Consider the following 22077-nt stretch of genomic DNA (forward strand, 5'->3'; position numbering starts at 1 on the left):
TTTCATTATAGGAGAAGGCAACGGTAAAATTTACAAGAGAAACCTAGACATGCCAGGTTGCAAAAGGAAAACAAGAAAAGGAAAACGGCAGCCCTATAGAGGCCGCACATCACCGTGCACTGAATTAAGTCACAGCAGGAGCTAAAAGCGCTAACTGAAGCGCAGCAACATCTTGGCGTATTAGGCCAGTCAATTGTGGAGCTGTTAGGGCCTTATTATCGTAGAAGCGCCGGCATTTTTCTTTCCAAATGTTTCATATGGTGTATGTGATGGTTTGATTCCGGTCCGGTGAGTCCGACATCAGGTTGGACCACCAGGTCTTAGACGTTTGAGGTTGTTCACATGAGATTTTGGTGCCCTGTTTGCTGTGAGACCATTTACCAAACTGACTGCGTGTAGGAGCAATTGGCGGCAAGGTGAGGTGCGGTATGGTATCGGATCTTGTTATGCACAATTGGGAGATGGGATTTGCTTGTCCACCTCTAGTGATGATGCGATCTGCTGTCATGATTTTTCGTTGGAGAAGCAACCGGAGAAAAAACTTGCATTTGTTCTCCACCTTCAGTTTCCAGATCCTGGGCCAAGTGAAGTCCGGGTGGGATCCCCTAAATTGAACTGCATACGCTGAGCGCGATGAGTAGTTGCCGTCCGCCGGGAAACACCACTTGATTTGATCAGGTTGTTGGGTCAGTTGAACAGAGTGAAGTTTCTCCCAAAGGGAACTAGTGGAGAGCATCACTAGTGTTGATACGTTGTAAGCCCCGCATCCAGTTTTTTTGCTGCAAGCTGCGGGCGACGTTCTGAGTTTTCCTCCACGCCAAAGCAAAACACAGAGACGCAATGTCCTTGGGAGCTTGTCCATTGAGCAAACCTATCTTTCCAGAAACTAGTACTTTCACCATTGCCGATCGTGATGGAGGTGCACATTCTGAAGAGCTCGAGCTTCGTTTGTGTGGCTGCAACTGGGAACCCCGACCATGGTCTTTGGTTATCTGTCTATTTTACCCGTAACTAGTGGAGTCTGAGTGCTCTGGCGAAATTGGCGAGGTCCGAAATACCAAGCCCCCTCCCCATTTTTGGGGCGGCAAGCGTGTATCAAATTAACCTTACAATGGCCTTCTCTTGCAGAATCCTCCCATCAGAAATTACATCGTATCCTGTCAATGCGCTTGATTGCCCATTTGAATAGGGAGGAAACTGTGAGGTGGTAAGTCGGGATGGATGAAAGGACCGATGATATCCGGGGTCATACGCCCGGCCTTGGTGAGTAATCTCCCTTTCATCTCGGTAGTTGTCGGTATCTCTGGACTGGATTAGGTTACCGTGTCTTGTTGTGTCAAGACTCGTGTAGTTATCCGTAACTACACTCAAAAGAGCTAAGTAGTCGGACCCCTGGGGTCTGACTCCATCTCACCGGACCAATGGTCCCGGACCCGCATCCCGCTCGGGGACGGGTCCGGTGTCGCCACGTGTCCCGGAGAAGGGAGTACTCAGCCAAAACAGCCCGGGGCCCCGGACCTCCCACGGGTCCCAGACCCCCATATACTATCCAGACCCCTCAGTAGGGAGGGAACAGCCACCCCACTTGGGGGGGTCCGGAGCCGCCACGTGTCTGCAGGCGCAGGTACGCGCGCGGCCACCAAGCTTCCTCGGGAAGACTTCCCACATACCGCATTCAATGCGGGAGACGTTAAGTGCGCTCTGTCACAGCAGAGCCCGAGGAGACTTTTGCCAGGCTGTACTGTTGATCGCGCGTTACCAAGGTGCACAGTACAGCTGCTGGTGCCACCCACACCACGCGCGTCAGTCTGCTACGCCAGTCTGCTACGCCAGTTAGACACAACAGCTCGACGACGAAGTATCATAACGCATACGCGGTAGACCCACAGTCTACGCCGCAACCTATACTGCCTCACGGGCGCCTCGCCGATGGGACAGGTGAAGACCCCCCCTCGGTCAGAGAGACCACAAGGCGATGAAGCGTATCCGGCATAAGATTCACAAGCGCAATTAATGTCTTTCTTCATAGTATTCTATACATTCTTGTTGGGCCCACCTGTCAGGGCCCAACACCTGTGTACGCGCCTTTCTTGCGCTATAAAAGAGAGACGCCCGTTAGAGAAGAACTCAAGTCCAAAGAAGGACTTGGAGGCAGAGGATAGACCAATCCACATACACAAGAGAAATACATCTCTCAGTGAATGTAGGGTATTACGCTCCGGCGGCCCGAACCACTCTAAATCCTTAAGTGTTCTTGTGTTCTTGCTTCATGAGTAGATTTGAGGAATAGCTTGCTCTTCCCCGAAAATCCACTCTCTGGGATTAGGCGGGTGCACTACGTCACCCGGCTGTGGCCCTTCTTCTAGAGCCATGACAGTAGTCTAATTTTGTCAGTGAGGATTTGTTCATCGGCTCACCTCGTGCGGCCAATCCGTAGTGGGAGGCCCAGGTAATGGCAGGGAAACTGACAGATCCTTCCAGGGAACGCTGAAGTGACTGACCATTTTTTTTAGGGCAAGTGACTGACCAGTTCAGTAGCCTCACACTGTATTGGGTATAACTCGGATTTTCTGCATGTTTGTGAATAGCTCGGTTGCCTCATCAAAGGATTGCAAGATACTTCGGAGATTGACCATATCTTGTGCAAGGGGCCGGACAAAAATAGCTGCATCATCGGCGTAGAGACTGGTTCTGAGTTTGATGGGGTCGGCCCCGATTGAGTGGAGCAGTCTCTGTGACGTTGCCAAGTCAAGAACTCTTTGCAGGGGGGGCCATGGCGATGATGAATAGCATTGGTGACAGTGGGTCACCTTGCCGTAGGCCTCGACGAAGCTGTATTTGTCGTCCTGGCTCGCCATTGAGTACAGTGGGTCACCTTGCCGTAGGCCTCGACGATGTTGTACTGGTCGCCCCGGCTCGCCATTGAGTATGATGTGCGATGAGGTTGTTGACCAGATCAAAGAGATGAGGTCTCTCCAACACTGTCCAAAGCCATGCCGTGTCATGATTTCCAGCATATACTCCTACCGGACATTGTCGAAAGCTTTTGCTATGTCCAGTTTTATGAAGAGCATGGGGATATTTGTTTTGTGAAAATGGATCGCCACTGTATATACTGAAAATTGTCGGAATGCAGAGGCTGCGCGAAACAATTCTGTGGAGATGTGGTGCAAGGCGATTTGCTAGCACTTTGCCTACCAATTTAGAGACGCTGTGCATCAAGCTAATTGGTCTGTAGTCGGTGATTTCTGCTGGGTAGGATTCCTGGAAAGATGTGAAACTCAGCTAAGACGCAAAGGCCGTGTTTAGATCATTTTACCAAAAAAATTTGAAACGGAATCTTAATATTTCAGAGTATTAAATAAAATCTATTTACAAATTTTTTTTCACTGATGGATTATAAATCGCGAGACGAATCTAATGAACTTAATTAATTTATAATTAATCCATAATTAGCAAATGGTTAATGAGCTTAATTAATTTATAATTAATCCATAATTAGCAAACGGTTATTGTAGTATCACTGTTGTAAATCATAGGTTAAGTAAGCTCATTAGATTCGTCTCGCGATTTACAACTCATCCGTGCAAAAAAATTTATAAATAGACTTCATTTAGTACTCCATGCATGTGTCCAAATATTCGATGTGATGTTTTTGAGGGAAAATTTTTGAAACTAAACACACCCAAACTGTGGTCTCTCAGGTTGCCCTTCCAAATGCAGAGAGAATACAGAATATTACCCAGCAAATTTACATCTATTAATTCAAAAGGACTGTACATTATTCTGACTACAAAACCACAAAATATAACAAGAGAATAAAAGCCAATAGCCGCCGAAACTTCCAACTGTTTATCTACCATCAAAATATAGAAGGGCTTTCTTTCCTTAATGAGCCCGAGCATTATCTGTTTCATAGACAACTACAAGAACACCATTTGATGTGATCAATCACAGGATATCCTAACGAGAACCTAAAACATATTTCGCTTTTATGCGGCAACCGGCTGAACGAGACCTGCCCCGGAAGGGGTGATATCGCCTACAGCATTCTCATCGTCCGTTGTCAAGTACTTATCCACCGCTGCAGCAGCCTGCCGCCCCTCTGTGATGGCCCAAACCACCAGTGATTGTCCACGTCTGCAGTCCCCAGCTGCGAAAACGCCATCAACGCTGGTGGCGAAGTCTCCAAACTGGGCTTTGAAGTTTGATCTGTTGTCCTTCTCCAGACCCAGTTTGTCAGCGATAGTCTGCAGGAAGACAAGACTATTATTAATTCACAGATATTTCTCATAAGCGCTACTTTCGGCACTATAATAGATTTGAGAGGTTTCTTTTGAAGGAGATATTTGAGAGGTACTAACCGCTTCAGGACCCAGGAATCCCATAGCTAGGAGGACAAGATCAGCCTCGATGATTTCTTCTGATCCTTCAATCTCCTTGAGTTGAAATCTTCCATCTACTTTCTCCCACTTCACACGCACTACCTCAAGGGCCTTCACCTTGCCATTTTCATCGCCAATAAAACGCTTTGTCATAACTTCATAAGTTCTTGGATCCTTCCCGAATTTGGTAGCAGCTTCTTGATGCCCATAGTCAACACGGAAAATTCTTGGCCACTACAGGCAAAAGGAGAAATAAGCAAATAAGAAGCCAAGCTGAGAAAGTCCTGCATTCAGCAATATAATGATAATGATAAACAGCACTCTAACAAATGCTATAAATACATAAATGAGAGATATTTACCTGAGGCCACGGGTTATCAGCAGCTCTCTTGCTCGGTGGTTTAGTCAGAAGTTCAAGATTTACAAGACTGCTGCAACCATGCCTAATAGATGTACCAATGCAATCTGTGCCTGTATCACCTCCACCAATAACCACCACTTTTTTCCCCTTGGCAGATATGTAATTACCATCCTCAAGGTTGCTGTCGAGTAAACTTTTGGTATTTGCATGGAGAAATTCCATTGCAAAATGAACTCCTGATAGCTCACGACCAGGAATGGTGAGATCCCTGTGCGAGGACAGTTTGGTGTTAGAATCAAAGGACATGTCCCTAATACATCACAAGTATTTGAAGTATTTTTTATATATGCTTATTTTGTTGCAGTTAAGAACGTTGTGACTTCTGTATCCTACAACAATTATGTGGGTAACACACAGAGTGTCTTAAATTTGTTACCTTGGTTTTGTTGCTCCACAAGCCAAAATAACTGCATCATTCTCAGAACGTAGACGTTCAATTGAGTATAAAGGATCACTACCCACATTGGCATTCACCACAAAAGTGACACCCTCTTCAGCCATTAAATTAACACGGCGTTGAACAATGCCGATCTTGTCTGTCTTCATGTTTGGTACACCATACATCATTAAACCTCCAATACGGTCTGCACGCTCAAACATAGTTACAAAATGGCCCATTTTGTTAAGTTGATCCGCGGCAGCCAAACCAGATGGTCCACTACCAACAATGGCCACCTTCTTTCTGCAATGGGAACATTACATTAAAAATGATTGTAACACGGATACGATAAAGAAAAATCAACGCAAAGTTATCAAAAGCTTAAAAGTAAATACCCTGTTCTTTGAAGTGGAGGCCGCGGCACCATCCATCCCTCTTCAAAACCTTTGTCAATGATTGCGCATTCTATGCTTTTGATAGACACTGGATTTTCAATGATCCCAAGAACACATGACCCCTCGCAAGGAGCAGGGCAAACTCGTCCAGTAAATTCTGGGAAATTGTTTGTCTCTAATAATCGATCCAATGCTTCACGCCATCTATTCTGGTGAACTAATTCATTGAACTCTGGGATCTTATTTCCAAGAGGACAGCCAGCACCTGAGCTTTCCTGTGAAAATAAAAAAGTTACGAAGAGTTAAGAATCCTTATCATAGCAATGGATAAGAGTAGGAAAGGAACAAGTTGAAAAACACAGAAGTAACTTATTTGAGACAGCTTGTTCATTTCAACAACTGAATAAAGTAAATCCGTAACCACGATGGAAAGACCCTCTTAAAAAAAAAGCACTCTCACCTGATGACAGAAAGGAGTGCCACAATCCATACAGCGAGCAGATTGTGTGTTCAATAGCGGGCCTGGTGTTGACTCAATCGCAACTTCCTTCCAATCTTTAACACGCTCTTTTGGATCTCGGTAAGAAATACTCTCTCGCTCATATGAAATAAAACCCCGGTACTTTTTGGCATTGGTAACACGTGTTGGTCGGCCAGCTGACTGATCAGGTTGTACTTTCTGTACATTAAAGTTCATATAATTATAATTAGTCAATGAAAGCTTCCAGAGAATTGGAATTGCATTATTAGCTCTTTCTGATGGGCAACAATTTGTAAATGGAGTTAATTCTCTAATAAATTATGAAATCCTAAACAAAATGGAATTCTTAGCAAGGTATTTACAGTACCTTTGGAAGGAATTTGTGATATGAAACATAAAAAGGAATTGTCACTTGAAAATGTATCTCACCTTGGTTGTCACAGAAATACCATTTGCCATCTTAGGATCCTTTGCCGGCTTAGCAGCAGCCTTTTCCACTTTCATGTTTTCCAAAACCCTCTTATAATCCCTTGGATATACTTTTACGAATTTTGGAAGAAGATTACTAAAGTCAGAGAGTATGTCTCTGGCTAAAACACTCTCAGTGTTGCGTCGATGTTGTTCAATCATCATTTTCAATGTGATGATGTCATCCTCTTCCTCGACAGGATATAGGTCAACTAACTCATTGTTGCAGCGAGAACTGAATTTCCCATCAACATCATAAACATAAGCAATGCCTCCACTCATCCCAGCAGCAAAGTTCCGTCCTGTTTTTCCAAGGATAACCACAGTACCTCCAGTCATGTACTCGCATCCATGGTCTCCAATTCCTTCAACCACTGCTTGAGCACCTGAGTTTCGAACACAAAACCTTTCTGCTGCCATACCATTGAAATACGCCTCTCCCTTGGTAGCACCATATAGAGCTACATTACCAATGACAATATTGTCCTCTGGGCTAAATGAACTGTTCCTTGGCGGGTACACAACAATTTTTCCACCAGATAATCCTTTACCAACATAATCATTGCTGTCTCCTTCTAATTCAAGAGTGATTCCAGGACAGAGAAAAGCGCCAAAACTTTGACCAGCACTTCCAGTGAACTTCACATGAATTGTACCAGCAGGCAACCCATTCATGTGATAACGTTTAGTGACTTCATGACTGAGCATAGTTCCAACTGCTCGATTCGTGTTCCGGATTGGAGTCTCAATGAAAACACGAACCTGCTTTTCAATAGCAGTTCTTGACAAATCTATTAGTTTGTTATCCAATGCCATGTCAAGGCCATGATCTTGCTTCTCAACACAGTACTGAGCAGCACCTGGACGAATCTCTGCAGCTGACTTCAAGATCAGTGAGAGATCAATGTTCTCAAGTTTCTCATTGCTCTTCACCACTTCTGGATCAACCTCAAGCATATCAGAGCGTCCAACCATTTCAGTGATGGTGCGGAACCCAAGGTTCGCCATGATTTCTCTTAGCTCCTCGGCAAGCATGAAGAAAAAGTTAATGACATGTTCTGGTTCTCCAGCAAACTTTGCTCGAAGCACTGGGTCTTGAGTAGCTATACCAACAGGACAGGTGTTCATGTGGCATTTTCGCATCATAATACAGCCAAGTGTGATCAGTGGGGCAGTGCTGAAACCAAATTCCTCTGCACCAAGCAAGCAAGCAACAGCAACATCTCTACCAGTCTTTAACTGTCCATCTGTTTGCAGAACAGCACGACCGCGAAGCCCATTTGCTACCAGAGTTTGATGTGTCTCAGCCAATCCAAGTTCCCATGGAAGTCCAGCATTCTTGATACCTGTCCATCTCGAAGCTCCCGTGCCTCCATCATGTCCAGAAATAAGAACATGATCAGCATGCCCTTTTACAACACCACTAGCAACAACTCCAACTCCAGCCTCCGAGACTAGTTTGACACTGATACGGGCTCCAGGGTTTGAATTCTGCACAAAAACAAGAATATCACTGAACAACATTTGCAAGCTGAGATACACAAACAACCGTACAATTTTACCAATAAGAAGTAGCAAGATTGGCCCTCGTAAACAAGTAATACATGAAAATTACGATTAATAAAAGAATTTCACAGGTTGATAAGACAAGAAATGTGTAAAAAGAATTAAATCCAGCACAGAAACAAGCAGTCAAGTGTTGATTGCTTGGGTATAGAAAGCAGTATTGCTATATTGATGATTTGTACCTTAAGATCATGTATAAGCTGTGCAAGATCCTCAATTGAATATATATCATGATGGGGAGGAGGGCTAATGAGTCCCACACCAGCTGTAGAATGTCTTGTGACAGCAATGTCACCAATAACCTTGTGACCTGGAAGCTCGCCACCTTCACCAGGCTTGGCACCCTGTATAATTTAAATATATAAGTTAAAGAAAATTCAACATGATATGTAAGGCATATTCTTTCAAAAGAATGTAAAGATTTTAATGGCTGCATAGTACATAATGCTGTCAAAGTACCTGGGCCATTTTTATCTGCAGCTCATCTGCATTAGTCAGGTAATAGCTGGAAACTCCAAACCGTCCACTAGCAACTTGCTTGATTGCACTTCGTTTTGGGTTCATTGAACCATCAGGTAGTGGTTCCATACGAGATGGCTGTTCCCCTCCCTCACCTGCATAGATATATTAGCATATGCGCTGGTAACGTAGGTTTTAGACTTAGGATGAAGGATTTAATATTAAGATCAAGAAATGTGTCCAAGTTTACACACAAAATTGAAGGGGTTCTAAACAAAAAGGTAGCGCACGCAAGCTGTTAGGAGGAAAATGATCAAGCACTTCTAATTGAAACCCAGAAACTAGTAGCAGGTGTCCTTATCAGTTTGCAGGCGTGTACCATTTTAAATTTTGTGTAAAAAAGAAAACATGTATCTTGCAATAAGTTATAACAAGAAAATCGGGATAATATGGTTTGAGATGCTAATATTCAAGAGAAACAGGAAGATGGAAAAGTTACCAGAACGCATGGGATGAGTTCATCTAGAAAGAGTAGATATGCAAACAATTAGTTTCATTTGGTAGCAGCAACTTCAGTTATACATGATCGTGTCTAATATGTTTAGTGCAGAAGACAGGCCCATTAATAAAGATAGACAGCATGAGCTCATGCTTCAGGAAAAAGGAACAGCAGCCCATCACTCTAACAAATATTAGAAGATAGTCCATACTTCCTAAGTTTGCTTGGTAAGTTCTTCTTGGAGCTAATGTGCCAAAAAGAAATACAATAAATTCATCAAAGTTGAGGATACCACATATAGATGAGAACATACCTGTATTTGATTTCCCTCCAAGTTTGTTCATTGCCGTAGCAAGGGCAGTATGTGCTTCCAATGAAATAGACCCATAACTCATTGCTCCAGTACAAAAACGTTTCACTATTTCACTTGCAGGTTCAACCTCATCCAAAGATATCTTGTCAGTGATATCTTTAAATTTCAGCATGCCACGTAGATTGCAGGTCTTGTTGAGCTCCTGAATTCGCTTTGAATATTCTTTGTATGCTGCCCGGCTGTTGACTCTAGCTGCTTCCTGTAATTTACCAATTGCAAGTGGGTCGTTGAGGTGAACTTCACCATTTTTCCTCCAGTGGTAGTCCCCTGGGTTGGGAAGGGCCTTTGCGTCTGCACTGCCAGGTGGAGGGGCTCTTGATGGGAAAGCTAACTCATGAAGACGAAGAGCATCTCGTGCAAGCATTTCAAATGTTGCACCCTCAATTCTGCTAGGTGTACCTTCAAAACACTTGTCAATCACTTCGGAAGAAAGACCAAGAGCTTCAAAAATCTGAGCACCTTTGTAGGATGCAAGGGTGGATATTCCCATCTTTGCAAGAACTTTCATCATTCCATAGTTAGAAGCATAGAAGTACTTCTTCACCAGCTCTTCCTTTGAGCAGGGTTGCCCATCTCCATTAGGAGGAATCTTCCCATCATTCTGCAAGCACCAAATTGCTTCAATAGCCAAATACGGGCATATACCATCAGCACCAAATCCAACCAGGGTACAGAAATGGTGCACTTCACGAGGTTCAGCTGACTCAACCAGCAATCCTACACGTGTTCTCTCGTGATTTGCAACAAGGTGCTGATGTACAGATCCAACCGCTAAGAGAGAACTGGCAGCAACACGGTCTGAGGAAAATCCTGCATAAATTTAAGGAAAACAATAAAAGTCAGATCACAAAGGCTTGAAACCTTGATGGAATGTCATAGGAATTGAATTGCAAAGGAGCTGTTTCCAAGCTAAATAAGGGAACACTTTGCCACATTGTGCAAATGAAAAGAGCAACAGATAAACCAATGATACTCAAGTTGTAAGGCAATTATACTTTATGTTTGAAGATTTTGCAGGCTAACAAACTTTTGAGTGCATTTAATTCATCTGTGGAAGAGATGTAATTTAGCGTAATCATAGTCATATTGAACAAAAATAAACTATTATAAATAATATTTCTAACCTCTATCTGAGAGAACCAAAATAGTGTAGCCTTGGTGTGTGGCTTTACGAGCTTCAGCGCAAATTCTGTCCAAAGTTTCTTCAAGGCCCTTCCTTCCAGACTTCTTCGGATAAGTTATGTCAAGCACCTTGCTTCGCCAACCACGGTAATTCATCTTTTTAATAGCCTCCATTTCATCAATAGAAACCAAAGGACCTTTAAGGGCAAGGCGGTTGCATTGTTTTTCGGTTGTTTCCAGCAAGTCACCTTCTGGGCCAATCATACACTCCATAGATGTTACGATTTTCTCTCTAATAGGGTCAATTGGTGGGTTTGTAACTTGTGCAAACATCTGCTTGAAGTACTCAAAAGTCAGCTTCTCCCTGTTTGACATCACTGCGAGTGGTGTATCGTTTCCCATGGAGCCAAGAGCTTCCACTCCATCCTTAGCCATTGGCAGCAACAACATTTCCAGGGCTTCTACTGTGTACCTGGAGTTGATCAGATGAATAACAGTCCAGCATCCAGAAAAAAAAAACAGTAATGAAATATTAATGAAATCCTTGCTTACCCAAAGGCCTTCAATGGAATCATAATTCCATTGACACCAACATGCTCCTTGGTCACATTCTTCTGCTGCACCATATTGTAAATGAAATAAGTACAATATTACTTATGCTTGGCCCAAGTTATTATCAGCAAACTAGTTAAAGCTATAGCCCAATTAGAAATGTTGAAGCATGGTAAACGACTTACTGGAGAAGAGCCACAAATGCTTGGAGGAATTCTATCCGCTTCTGGCACAGATTCCACAATGTCTTTAAGGTATAGCTTTTGTCTCTTGAGCCATTCACCATATGGATGAGCTTTAGAGTACTGTGATTTCAGAGCTTCATCATCCACAACAGTGTGATTCTCGAAATCAACCAATAGCATCATTCCAGGGTTCAGCCTGCCCTTTCTCAACACATCTTCAGGAGGGACATCAACAACACCAACTTCACTACCCATGATCACGCGTCCACTGTGGGTCACATAAAATCTACCGGGCCTCAAACCATTGCGGTCCAGGGTAGCTCCAAGGTAGCGGCCATCAGTAACTACAGGTGAAACTATGTTAGATCAAGTAATCATCGGAAGTAAGATTGGACAAGGAAAGTGGGTGAGATATATTTACAAGATATTAGAGCAGGTCCATCCCAGGGCTCCATAAGTGCTGACAGAAATTCATATAGAGCTTTCTTTTCAGGTTCCATATTTGCATCGTTCTGCCATGCCTCAGGGATCATCATCATCACAGCTTCTGGCATGCTTCGCCCGCCACGGACAAGAAGCTCAAGAACGTTATCAAATGCACCTGCAGTTCACATATTCCAATCAATAAGTTTCCAAAATATAGGTGGTTTTCATTTGCCAAGCTTAACTGCGGATCAACACTCAGACATTGAGCTCCTACCTGAGTCTGAAGAGGTAGCATCCACAATTGGTAGAAGTATTGACAGCTGCTCCTTTGATAAGCCAAGCTTCTCAGCCTCTAAGAAACCCTCACGTGCTGTCATCCTGTCATAAATCCAGAGAACAATAAATCCAAACAACATAAGAACATAGAGATGATCATGTTCGCACCAAACCAAAAATGGTACCAGCAGAGGGAAAAGGTTTAGCAAGATTACCAGTTCTTGTTTCCTTTAAGGGTATTGATTTCTCCATTATGGCCTAAAACACGCATTGGCTGCGCACGGTCCCAGCTGGGAAAGGTGTTCGTGGAGAATCTTGAGTGAACCTGTTTGAATGTATCGCTTTTAGGAATCGTATTATAGCCATATTTTTGCAGCTTTAAGCTGAATAGAACATCAGAATGAAGCACTAACACTACCAAAAAGAAAGCGTCAGTTGCACAGAATTTCATGCAAAACAGTTGGGAGCCCTAAGCTACCTCAAACCAAACACATTTTCTTCCCACCACCTAATCGGAGGTCACATCCTGAAGAGTCGGGCATAGCAGTCGGCCATAGCAGAACTGCAGCTGGACTCTGCAACATGGTTATCGGGTATCAACTAATAGAGATTCTTATACTTCACTTTAAGGCATCAACAGCCAGGACTAAAATAGCATATGAGTAGAGCAGTGACGGTAAGACAATTCAAAGTTTGATGCCTGCACAGGAGCGTGTCTTCATCTTACAATGGCCTTGCTATTATTGGTTCCCATCCGCCGACTATGATCATGACATTTTTGTGGAATAGTATCAAGGTTTTGTATTTACCAGAGCCATATAACTTGTGAAGTTTTCATGACCTAGGTCTGCATAGTAGTACCCCTTAAGTTGGCACGGCTTAAGCTGGCCCTTGTACACAATAGTCCTGGAAAGTCCACAAGAAAGACAATAAGGATTACTCAAACTAACATAACCAAAATGTCATTAGGCTACAGTTGACGCAAAAAATCAGATCACTTGAAGGCATCTTTATATCCCCTTTACAATATGAAAAGTCTTGTCAAAAGTCCCTTTCAAAAACCGGGCTTAGTTGAGACTCCCTGCTCCTTTTCAGCCCTGAAACATAATGAAATAAAAGCACAAACAAATAACTTTTAAAGTGAGGGGAGGGAAGCACCTTGAAGATAGAGAGCACATGTAGAAATCCCTCTCCCCTCCACGCCGTATATCCAGAGCAGCTCGGCTAGACCTGATGGAGAGTCTCCTAAGAATATATAGCTGCAACAGTTCATGGAAAACTGTTAAGTCCAATCCATCACGTGTGTGTTATAACTTCAAATTGTAAACTCATGGAATGACCTGTTGCTCAAACTCAGCCTCTGATCTGGAACTCTTGGTAATGAAAACCTGCTCAATGGCTGGCTCGGTCTCCAGTGCAGATTCACCCAAGTCTGAGTTGTCAGTTGGAACAGGCCGCCACCCGAGTATAACATGCCCCAGTGATTCTGCAACCTGCATGGAAAAAATCAATCAGAGGAATGACCTAACATCAAATTCCTGCATTGATCATTGCCAATGAAGTGTAAATATAAAATTAACTAATTTACTGATTGTTTCACACCAACCTTCTTAAACTCAGCTTTGCCCTTCTCACGACGCCTTTCATCAGTTGGCATGAAGAACATTCCAACACCATACTCGCCTGGTGGGGGTAGCTCAAATCCAGCATCCTTTGTGGCCTAAACGAACATCAAGGCAAAACATTGAACAACTCTGTCGAACGTAACATTTTTTTTTTGCTTTATTTTCATTATTTTATTCTCTCTTTTTTTGTTGTTGAGAAGAAGCTCACCTCTTTGAAGAAGTCATGTGGCAGAGCAACCATGATGCCTGCACCATCTCCAGTGTTCTTCTCACAACCACAGGCTCCCCGGTGCGCCATTCTCTCAAGCATCTCAATAGCATCATTGACCTGGGATAAAAGGGGAGCAAAATTGACATCCCAAACGTGAATAGTTTACTGTAGAATACATACTTATTAGACGATGAAACTCACAGTCTCGCGTTTGTAATCGCCAGAAAGCTCAGCGACAAACCCAACGCCGCACGCGTCACGCTCGAACGAGGGGTCGTAGAGACCAATGCTGTTGTCCGGGAGCTTCGAGAGCGGCCTGACGACCTCGGCCTCGCGTACCGCCGCGCGGTGAGCCCGCGGCGCTACGCGCTCCTCGGTGCGCTGCACGCCGCCGAGGAACCCGCTGCCCTCGAGAGACACGCCACCGTAGGCTTGCCAACCGGAACGGTATGGCGCCGCCACGGGCCGGCCGCGCCGGGCCCGACGACCTGCGCCCATCGGCGCCGACTTCAACGCTGTCCCTTGCGCCGTCGACATGGTTGAACCGCACGCCTCGCTCTGTTACCTGCCATGCAACAATCAAACAACGACAAACATCAGATGGTGTCCACTTAGAGATTAATCGATCCACTACGCCATGCGGGGAAAAAAAAGGAGCCAGAAATCCTGGGAAAAACAGATTTAAAAAACCTCCGGAAAAACAAGCAGAAAGCACAAGCTGTCTCCTTCCCTACGCCCACATGTCAACACCAAAAGCATCCAGAAAGGCTCGTGCGTCCCACTCTGCAACGGAACAGAGCACGCCCAAAAAAATTCCGGAACAGACGCCTCAGCGGCGGAAACACACGCGGGGATGAACAGATCTACCAACCCCTGCACGGCGGCGCAGATTCCTCCGCCGCCGCCGCGATACGGCGGATTCACGAACAAGCGCCCGCACGCACGGATGCAGAATCAAACAGCAATTAATCGAATAATAAAAACGATGAAACGGCCGCGCATGTCACCAACCACGCACGCACCAACAACCGAACCAAACCACCAAGTTGCTAAATCTCGTCGGTTTTTTTAGCGTCTCGCGGGTCCTAGCAAGCAGGGCGGAGGGAGCGGGTACCTCTCTCTCTCTCTCGTCTAGCCTCCCTCCACCTGTGGGGGCCGGAACCGGAAGGTGAGGGCTGGGGAACGCTTGCCCCCGATCTCTTCTCTGCCGCTAGCGTCGCGGCTCACGCCCGCGGATTGGTGCCTTAGATTTTTGCGGCTCGCCCCCCGCGTCTCCCCGGCGGCGGCGCGGCGGGGAAGGGATCGGCGATGTGAGTTGGTGGGAGTGGGGCGCCGCCTCTATCGCGGGTGCCCTTCCTCCGAGCGTCGCTCGCCTTCCTTGACCTCTCCTCCGGGGTAGTACAAGGGCGTTGGGGAGCATTCGGCGCCCCTGCATTTATAGAAGAAGGGAGGGTGGTGGGGAGCTCGCCCTCGCCGCGCCAGCCTGAGAGCAAGATTGATCTTCCCTTTTCCTCTTTTTCACCATATAAGAAAATTTTCTTTTTTAATTTCAAAAAAAAGTGTTCCAACAAATTAATTTTTTCTCTTTCTATATAGAAAGAGAGATGTGATGTCTCGCCTTTCTATTAAGAATTAGAAAGAAATTATTAGAGATTGAGAAAAAAGAAAAAGAAAAAGGAGATAGAAAATCAATCTATTAGAATAGATTTTTTCATCATCAATCCTTTATACTAAGAAAAAGTGAAAAAGAAAAAGAAAAAAAATCAATTTATTAGAGTTGCTCTGACAACCGGAACCGGATGCTCTGCGGTGCTCAAATCGAAACAGTAAAATGAGTCTTTTGCTACAGTATACCGACATAGTACTGTAGCAATATTGTAGCAACCGGTACTAGGAACAGTACTCAAACTACAGTTCGTGTCTTACTGTTTATCTACTATTCACCACTGTATCATGCGATCTCATCCATCAATTCCAGATCAGACGGCTCTCACCCCTTTCACCTCTCTTGCAGTACTAGGAGTCTAGGATCTCAATCCCTGCCAACCCACCCAGCCCTGCCCTTTCCGTCTCGCGTCGTGTCCCCACGCGCGCAGACGCTACTGACTATATTTTCGTCCCTCTTCTTCTCGCTAATTTGGTTCCCTTTTGTTTTCATTTATTATTTTATATAAGTATATTTTGTTGATTGTTCGGTGAGTACCTTGGGCGTATTTTCATATGAGTCCCCGTCAGAGCCAGGATTCTTGGTTGTGGGTCCAGTTGTGGTGATTTTACATTTTGAAAGTGGAACGACATGGTGATTTTAGGTATTGCAAAGCAGGTAGCAGGTTATACTGACGAGATGGCATGTAATCTAAACTCATTAAGTGAATCGTTTGCTTGTCTCGTAAGGCTTCCTAGCAAAATTTTACCATTAACATCTATATCCAACATATTGTTTTTGCATGTGAAGTTGGTCTCTAGAGCTTGCATAAATAAATCACATGTGAAGCAGCCGGTTTAGATATTTATCAAGTATACACTATTCAAATGGAACATTTTTTTGTTTGAGTAAAGTTTATGCTTTTTCCTCTCATGACTTCCCACCTCCATACACTTTGTGCGTAGCGCCGACGCTTCCCTACTTTTGTTCTCTTTTGATCTGGCTAAGCATGTCATCTCTTGTACGATAATTATGAGAAACGGAGGAGACGTTTGTGATAAAGGATGGAGGAACTTGTACAGGAAGATGTAATATTATTGTCGCTTAGATGGTGTCGTGGAGAAAAAGGGGATGACGCTAAACGTTGCTTGCCTGATTGCCTGATTGGTACGATATCTTCTTCTAGTATTCCGCCGGGGATACCAAGCGCATGACAAAATGACGTGCACATTCTCTAGTATTCATTTCAACCTATGTGTATCGACAATTCCATTCTAAAACACATACACACAACACAATTTTCTAATGTTGCATGATTCCCTTAGAAAAGGTTTCATTGGTTATATTGTATTTCATATACACGTCATACATGCTTTGATAAACAATTGTTCGTAGTGTGGAAATTCAACTGGATGCTTCATATTATTTATGCTAATCGAAGTAGACATCAACATTTATTTGCATGAATTAAAGATTTTATAAGCTGTTCCACTTTTTCAAAATATTTATATTTAATACGTGAAAGCGTATATCAGAATGGTCTCAAAATATTTACTATATGACTATAAATTATCAATTTCAATAAATATGTCTCACGATTTTTGAACTAATAAATTTATATTGAACTAAAAGATTGAATTTGGTGATATATCACAAACAAAAGAAAAACTAGAAGAAGAGAGGAGGGAAGTGCAATTCCTTCCCTCCAAAGGGGCTCCCGTGAAAGGATCTTTTTGACCTTGTAATATAAAATTAGTAGACGGTTACAATTTTGCCCTCTTCCGTTGCCTGGCCAGAACCGCAGCAGCCCGGGGCCCACAGCCACATCAGACGCGACGGCGACCAGTGCTGCCGACAGCCCCCCGCCGCGCGCCCCGCGCCAGTCGAACAATCGACAGCCGCCCGCAGCGCGTGGGCCCCGAGATCCGACGGCCCCGGTTCGGCCGGCGCGCCGCGGCCGCTGCCGCCGTCGATGCGGAGAGCCACAGCCGCTTCGGAGCTCACCACGATCCACGACGCCGCTTGTTTATCTGGCCTTATCTCTTTAATTTTATCTCTATGTGGACGGGTTTGGATTAATTAAACGACCCGTTTAAAAGTCGTAATCTTGTTCTTTTTTTTTTTTGAAAGGATAGTCATCTTGTTCTTGTCCGACGCTAGTGGCCTAGCCTCCGACGTCCCTGTCCCGTGCGCAGAGAGCCGCGCAGCGCCCGGATGCAAAAGCGGACGGGTCGGGGCCCACGTGTCGGGCGAGGTAGGTGCCTTCTGGGGAGAGCTTCTTCTGCACGTGTTCCTCCTCGCAAGTCGCAGTGCGGCAAATTGCAGCAATGGTGAGCCTGCCTGCCCATGACCAGTAGCCAGTAGGAGTAGATTCCTGACCAAAAATGCTATGCGCACATGGGTGTTCGAAGCCCCAGAATTTGTGCGGTTCAGGCTTCCAACTGCAAGCCTACAGCTGTGCTTTTACATTATGATAATTATACTTAGCATAGTAATTAACTGCTAGGTTCTGAATATTACTTGATGAGCATGATTCGCCAGCACTTGTTTATTATCAGTATTGATATGTTTAATTTTAAAATATCATATATTACGTTCAAGTTGTATAACTCATCAACTATTTTTCGGGGGAAAAAGAGGCGGAACCATTAGCACAGTCCCTCTGAGTTAGCATGAACAAAGTTGTAGTATTTTTTTCTCTTTTGTTAGGTTTACATGTCAACCTTACAAATAAACTTATACCGATCTTCATCTAGAAATCATCATGTATAGTATATGGAGTTTGATATCAAGTTTGCTCAAGCATGCTGCAATCAATACTTTGTGCTCTGTTCATTAACCTGAATGCAACTATTATAAATAATACTCCTATCACTACCAATACTTTTGTTTATCAAGGTGCTAGCACATCATTTTTGCACAATCCCGTGGTTCAACTTGCTATGTTCTACCTATTGTCATTTGCATTGTTATAAAACTCAAAAGAGAAGTCAACTCAACTATCTCACAAATATTTATTTTTAATTTTAGGAAAGATAATAGCAAGCCCATACCTGTCATTAAAGGTAAAAGTAAACGAGTTGATTCCCCAATGGCTTGATATAGTAAGTATAGTGTCACCTTTCTTTTGTTTTTATTTTCCCGTTGAAGACAATGTACTTCGTTGTGGTATCACCTGATCAACCAATTGTTGCTCGGGTTACTGGATGCAATGCAGTGCTTGGCAAGTTTTTAATATGTTCAAGGCGAGATTTGACTACATTAGCCAAGAATTATTTTCAATGGATTAGTTGCCATAAAATGGAACATGGATCAATTTTTGTTGGTAAACACTATAATAATTATTTGCATTGGGTTAGTTGCCATAAAATGGAACATGGATCAATTTTGTTGGTAAACACTAATAGTTACGTCTGTTTATGATAGCTTGATGGAAAAAATCTGAGTAAACAATGGTAAGGATCTTATTTCAAACCCATAGCCCATCAATAAGAAAAATATGAACAGTTCCACAGCTTTCTAAAGAAAAAAAAGGTAACTATAGCTTGCAGCAGAGTTGTTATGGAATTTGGAATGAAGAGAGTATTGATTTCTCTTTGTGATCCGCTCGTGAGAATTATCAACCAACTTCTTGCGGAAACTTTTTGGGTGAATTTGCACCGGAATGAATCTCTACCAGTACTTTAGTTTGGTCCAAAAAGAACCCACTGCCCCACATGTCCATTGGCTCTTGGAGAACAAGCAGGGACACGGTCCATTGGATCAAAGGGGTCGCGGAGCATTTGATAAGCTGCCAGGTGAACATGTTCGCATGGGACCCCATGTCCCATGCCCAGGGTCCCCACCCGGCTAGCATGGCAGCACTCACAGCCCTGCCATCTGCCAGCAAAAGGCTTGTGACTTGTGACTTGTGAGTGCTCTCATCATGGCCATGGGCACAGATACAGGGCTCGTTGCATGAGCATTTGGGGGATAAAGAATGGCCGGCGCCTGTCCGCGGCACGCTCCGGGTGGAGCTGGCCAGAGTCCAGGGGAGGGCTCTCTACAGTTGGATACTCCAGGTCCAGGTGGAGTACTTGGATGGTGCGCTCACACGTGACGCTTGTTTGGCTTGTCTACCCCCCTGCGCCCCCCCCCCCCCCCCCTCTTTGGTTTCCTCACCAGGCCTTGTCCTGTAGCCCTTTCTTGCTTGGGCTGCACCGTCTGTAGCTGCACGTTCGCTTGTTCAGAACAAGAGCAGACGCCAGACGAGGCGCCTCGTTCTTGTGACAGTGCTGAGTAGTGGGATTAGTAGAAGAACAGTTGGAAAGACGTGACTGCAAGTGTTGTATCCGATAAACAAGTTCGAAATAAGAAAAATAAGTACCGTGAAATGTCAACCATTTGGAGTGAGTTGATTGAGTACTGTTGAGTGGTGATTTGAAGTACTCCATGGGTTAGCAGATCCAAGGACTACTTTGCTGATTATGACAAGAAAAGGGTACCCCACTTGCTCGTTTGTTGGCAATTCCCATGCAAATTTCTGAAGTTCACCGTTTTCCAAGGCAAACGCACCACTAGCTTTCACATGGCACCACCGCACCATGGCGCTCCTATGATAGTATATGATATGCACCACCGCACCATGGAGAAACTTATATGAGCTCAATCGAGTGGACTGTTAGTTGTTAATTCTATGTGATTAGTTCAAAGCAATGTGATTAGTTGAAAGCAAAGCTTGGTACTACTTTTCATTGTGGAATTTAACACCCATGATATTTTCAGCATTGTGAAATGGAGCATTACCTTGCAATATATTTCCTGGCAGCATTTCTCATTGGGAGTAATTAGTTACTCCCTTCGAGCATAAAAAATTCTTGCACAATTGATGTTCACAAAAGTTTATTTTCTTCTACATACCAATACTTTAACACAAGATAATTAACTTTGGATCTATCTACTAGTACTACGAATGATTTGTGGGGTCCAATCACCTACACTGCACTTATCAGCATTAGTAGGTCAAGTTCAAAAAGAAAATCAAATTAGATTTGTGGGGGGAAGGATGTAGAGAGATCTTCCTCAATTCTAAAATATGGGCCTTGCTACGGTACACCCTCTTACCTCTCAGGAGGTAGGATGTAAATTAAATCTAGACCGTTAATTTTATAGAGAAAAATTCAATTACAAAATAAAGAAAAAGCTGTTACGGCGTTAGCCTTCCTAAAATCGCGGCGTTTGTAAAACAAACTGCATGCATAAATGCATTTGAGGGGGATCTCGGTAAATATGTTAGGTTGGCTTCCATATAATATTCGTTGTTTGCCAAAACGCACACATGCCTGACTAGTTAAGGAGCTTATTAAATTTTTCTATTCTACACATTGTCACAGCTAATAAATTGTCACGTTACACATCGTGAGATCTAAATGTTAAAACTCATTCATGTTGCATTACGAAATAAATATTACACACCACCTATGTCTCGTTACGAAAAATAATGTTACAACACAACCATGTCATATTTAGAAAAAAAAATGCAAACGTTACATGCAATCTGCTTATGGGTATATGTGACGGCACATCACGTGAAAAAAAAAACAGAAATCTATAGATTTCAACTAAACATGCATGCAAGATAGATCTAATTTTATATTTTCTATTTTGAAATAATCTGCTTATGGGTATATGTGACGACGTGGACAAAAACAGAAATCTATATATTTCAACTAAACATGCACGCAAGATAGATCTAATTTTATATTTTCTAATTATAAATATATACAATAGATAATAAAACTATTACCTCTTAAAGGGTAATATAACATTAAATCAACGGTCCACAGTTATTTCGGTGTACCATAGCAAAACCCCTAAAATATAGATCGTTTTAATCGTCTTGAGTAAACTTTATTACCGATCAAATAAATACATTATCCAAAGATATCCCTTGTGGATTCAACAGAAGTAATTTGTTGTTCCAAATACCGGAGTAACATTTTGAAACGGGGGTCTTTCGAAAAAAAAAACATTTTGAAACGGGAAGAGCACTGCTTATACTCTACCTGTAGTCCTGTACTATTTGTAGATTTGACGTACGGGGCGCATTCTGAATTTCCAGTCGCGTCCGTCCAACACACGCTCCTGGGGACCAATCATGCACCTCTGCAAGTTGGCGAGGAAGAGAGATCTGAAAAGAGCGAAGAGCCAAAGACAACATTGCCCCTACGGATGGAAGACCACGAGAGGAGAGGTACTGCTTATATAAGCAACCGTGATTATCACGATATCTTTGTGTATTCAGAGAGACAAGAGACAGGAATTTTCTTTCGCGGGGTACAAAATACAGGTGGTGCAGCTCGTCCGGCGACGAGATTCTCTAGTGTGTACCTGCCGCGTCCCGTGATGCGCCCGTAAGATGCCCTTGCTTTTTGGGGGTCGCTTTTGCTCGGGGGACACCGCAAAATGTGACCAAGTGACAGATGTTCAATGGAACATTGGCCGTGTTTGATTTTCTGTACTAGGGGTACTAGAAAACTTTGACCGCTAATTACATTGTTAAATAAAGTCAATTTACAAAACTAACTTCAGAACCCTGCATTTGGAACCCTGAAGAATCTAATGAGACTT

The 22077-nt window shown here is 43.6% G+C and overlaps 1 protein-coding gene across 10 annotated transcripts; it reads right to left on the minus strand.

Moving 5' to 3' along the window:
• Positions 1 to 3738: 3738 nt before the first annotated feature.
• Positions 3739 to 15225, minus strand: LOC120707627 (glutamate synthase 1 [NADH], chloroplastic). Of its 10 annotated transcripts, none has more exons than XM_039992563.1 (24): positions 14938 to 15089; positions 14025 to 14388; positions 13821 to 13940; positions 13594 to 13707; positions 13328 to 13480; positions 13146 to 13246; positions 12797 to 12893; positions 12466 to 12562; positions 12203 to 12312; positions 11986 to 12089; positions 11707 to 11886; positions 11286 to 11629; positions 11101 to 11165; positions 10551 to 11020; positions 9367 to 10236; positions 8555 to 8709; positions 8278 to 8439; positions 6491 to 8020; positions 6041 to 6259; positions 5581 to 5855; positions 5183 to 5488; positions 4747 to 5014; positions 4365 to 4619; positions 3739 to 4250 (listed from the first exon to the last, which is right to left on the minus strand). In XM_039992563.1, the coding sequence occupies exons 9-24, from the start codon at positions 12256 to 12258 to the stop codon at positions 3993 to 3995; spliced, it is 5517 nt and encodes a 1838-aa protein (XP_039848497.1). In that variant the 5' UTR covers positions 12259 to 12312; positions 12466 to 12562; positions 12797 to 12893; positions 13146 to 13246; positions 13328 to 13480; positions 13594 to 13707; positions 13821 to 13940; positions 14025 to 14388; positions 14938 to 15089; the 3' UTR covers positions 3739 to 3992. The 10 variants fall into 10 exon arrangements, 8 of the variants coding, with proteins under 8 accessions (XP_039848497.1, XP_039848498.1, XP_039848499.1 ...); XM_039992564.1 differs by lacking the exon at positions 14938 to 15089 and adding an exon at positions 14695 to 14771; XM_039992565.1 differs by lacking the exon at positions 14938 to 15089 and adding an exon at positions 14695 to 14766 and having other exon boundaries at positions 11101 to 11162.
• Positions 15226 to 22077: the final 6852 nt, after the last annotated feature.

The sequence above is a fragment of the Panicum virgatum genome, chromosome 5K (assembly GCF_016808335.1).
Source record: "Panicum virgatum strain AP13 chromosome 5K, P.virgatum_v5, whole genome shotgun sequence".
Taxonomy (NCBI): domain Eukaryota; kingdom Viridiplantae; phylum Streptophyta; class Magnoliopsida; order Poales; family Poaceae; genus Panicum; species Panicum virgatum.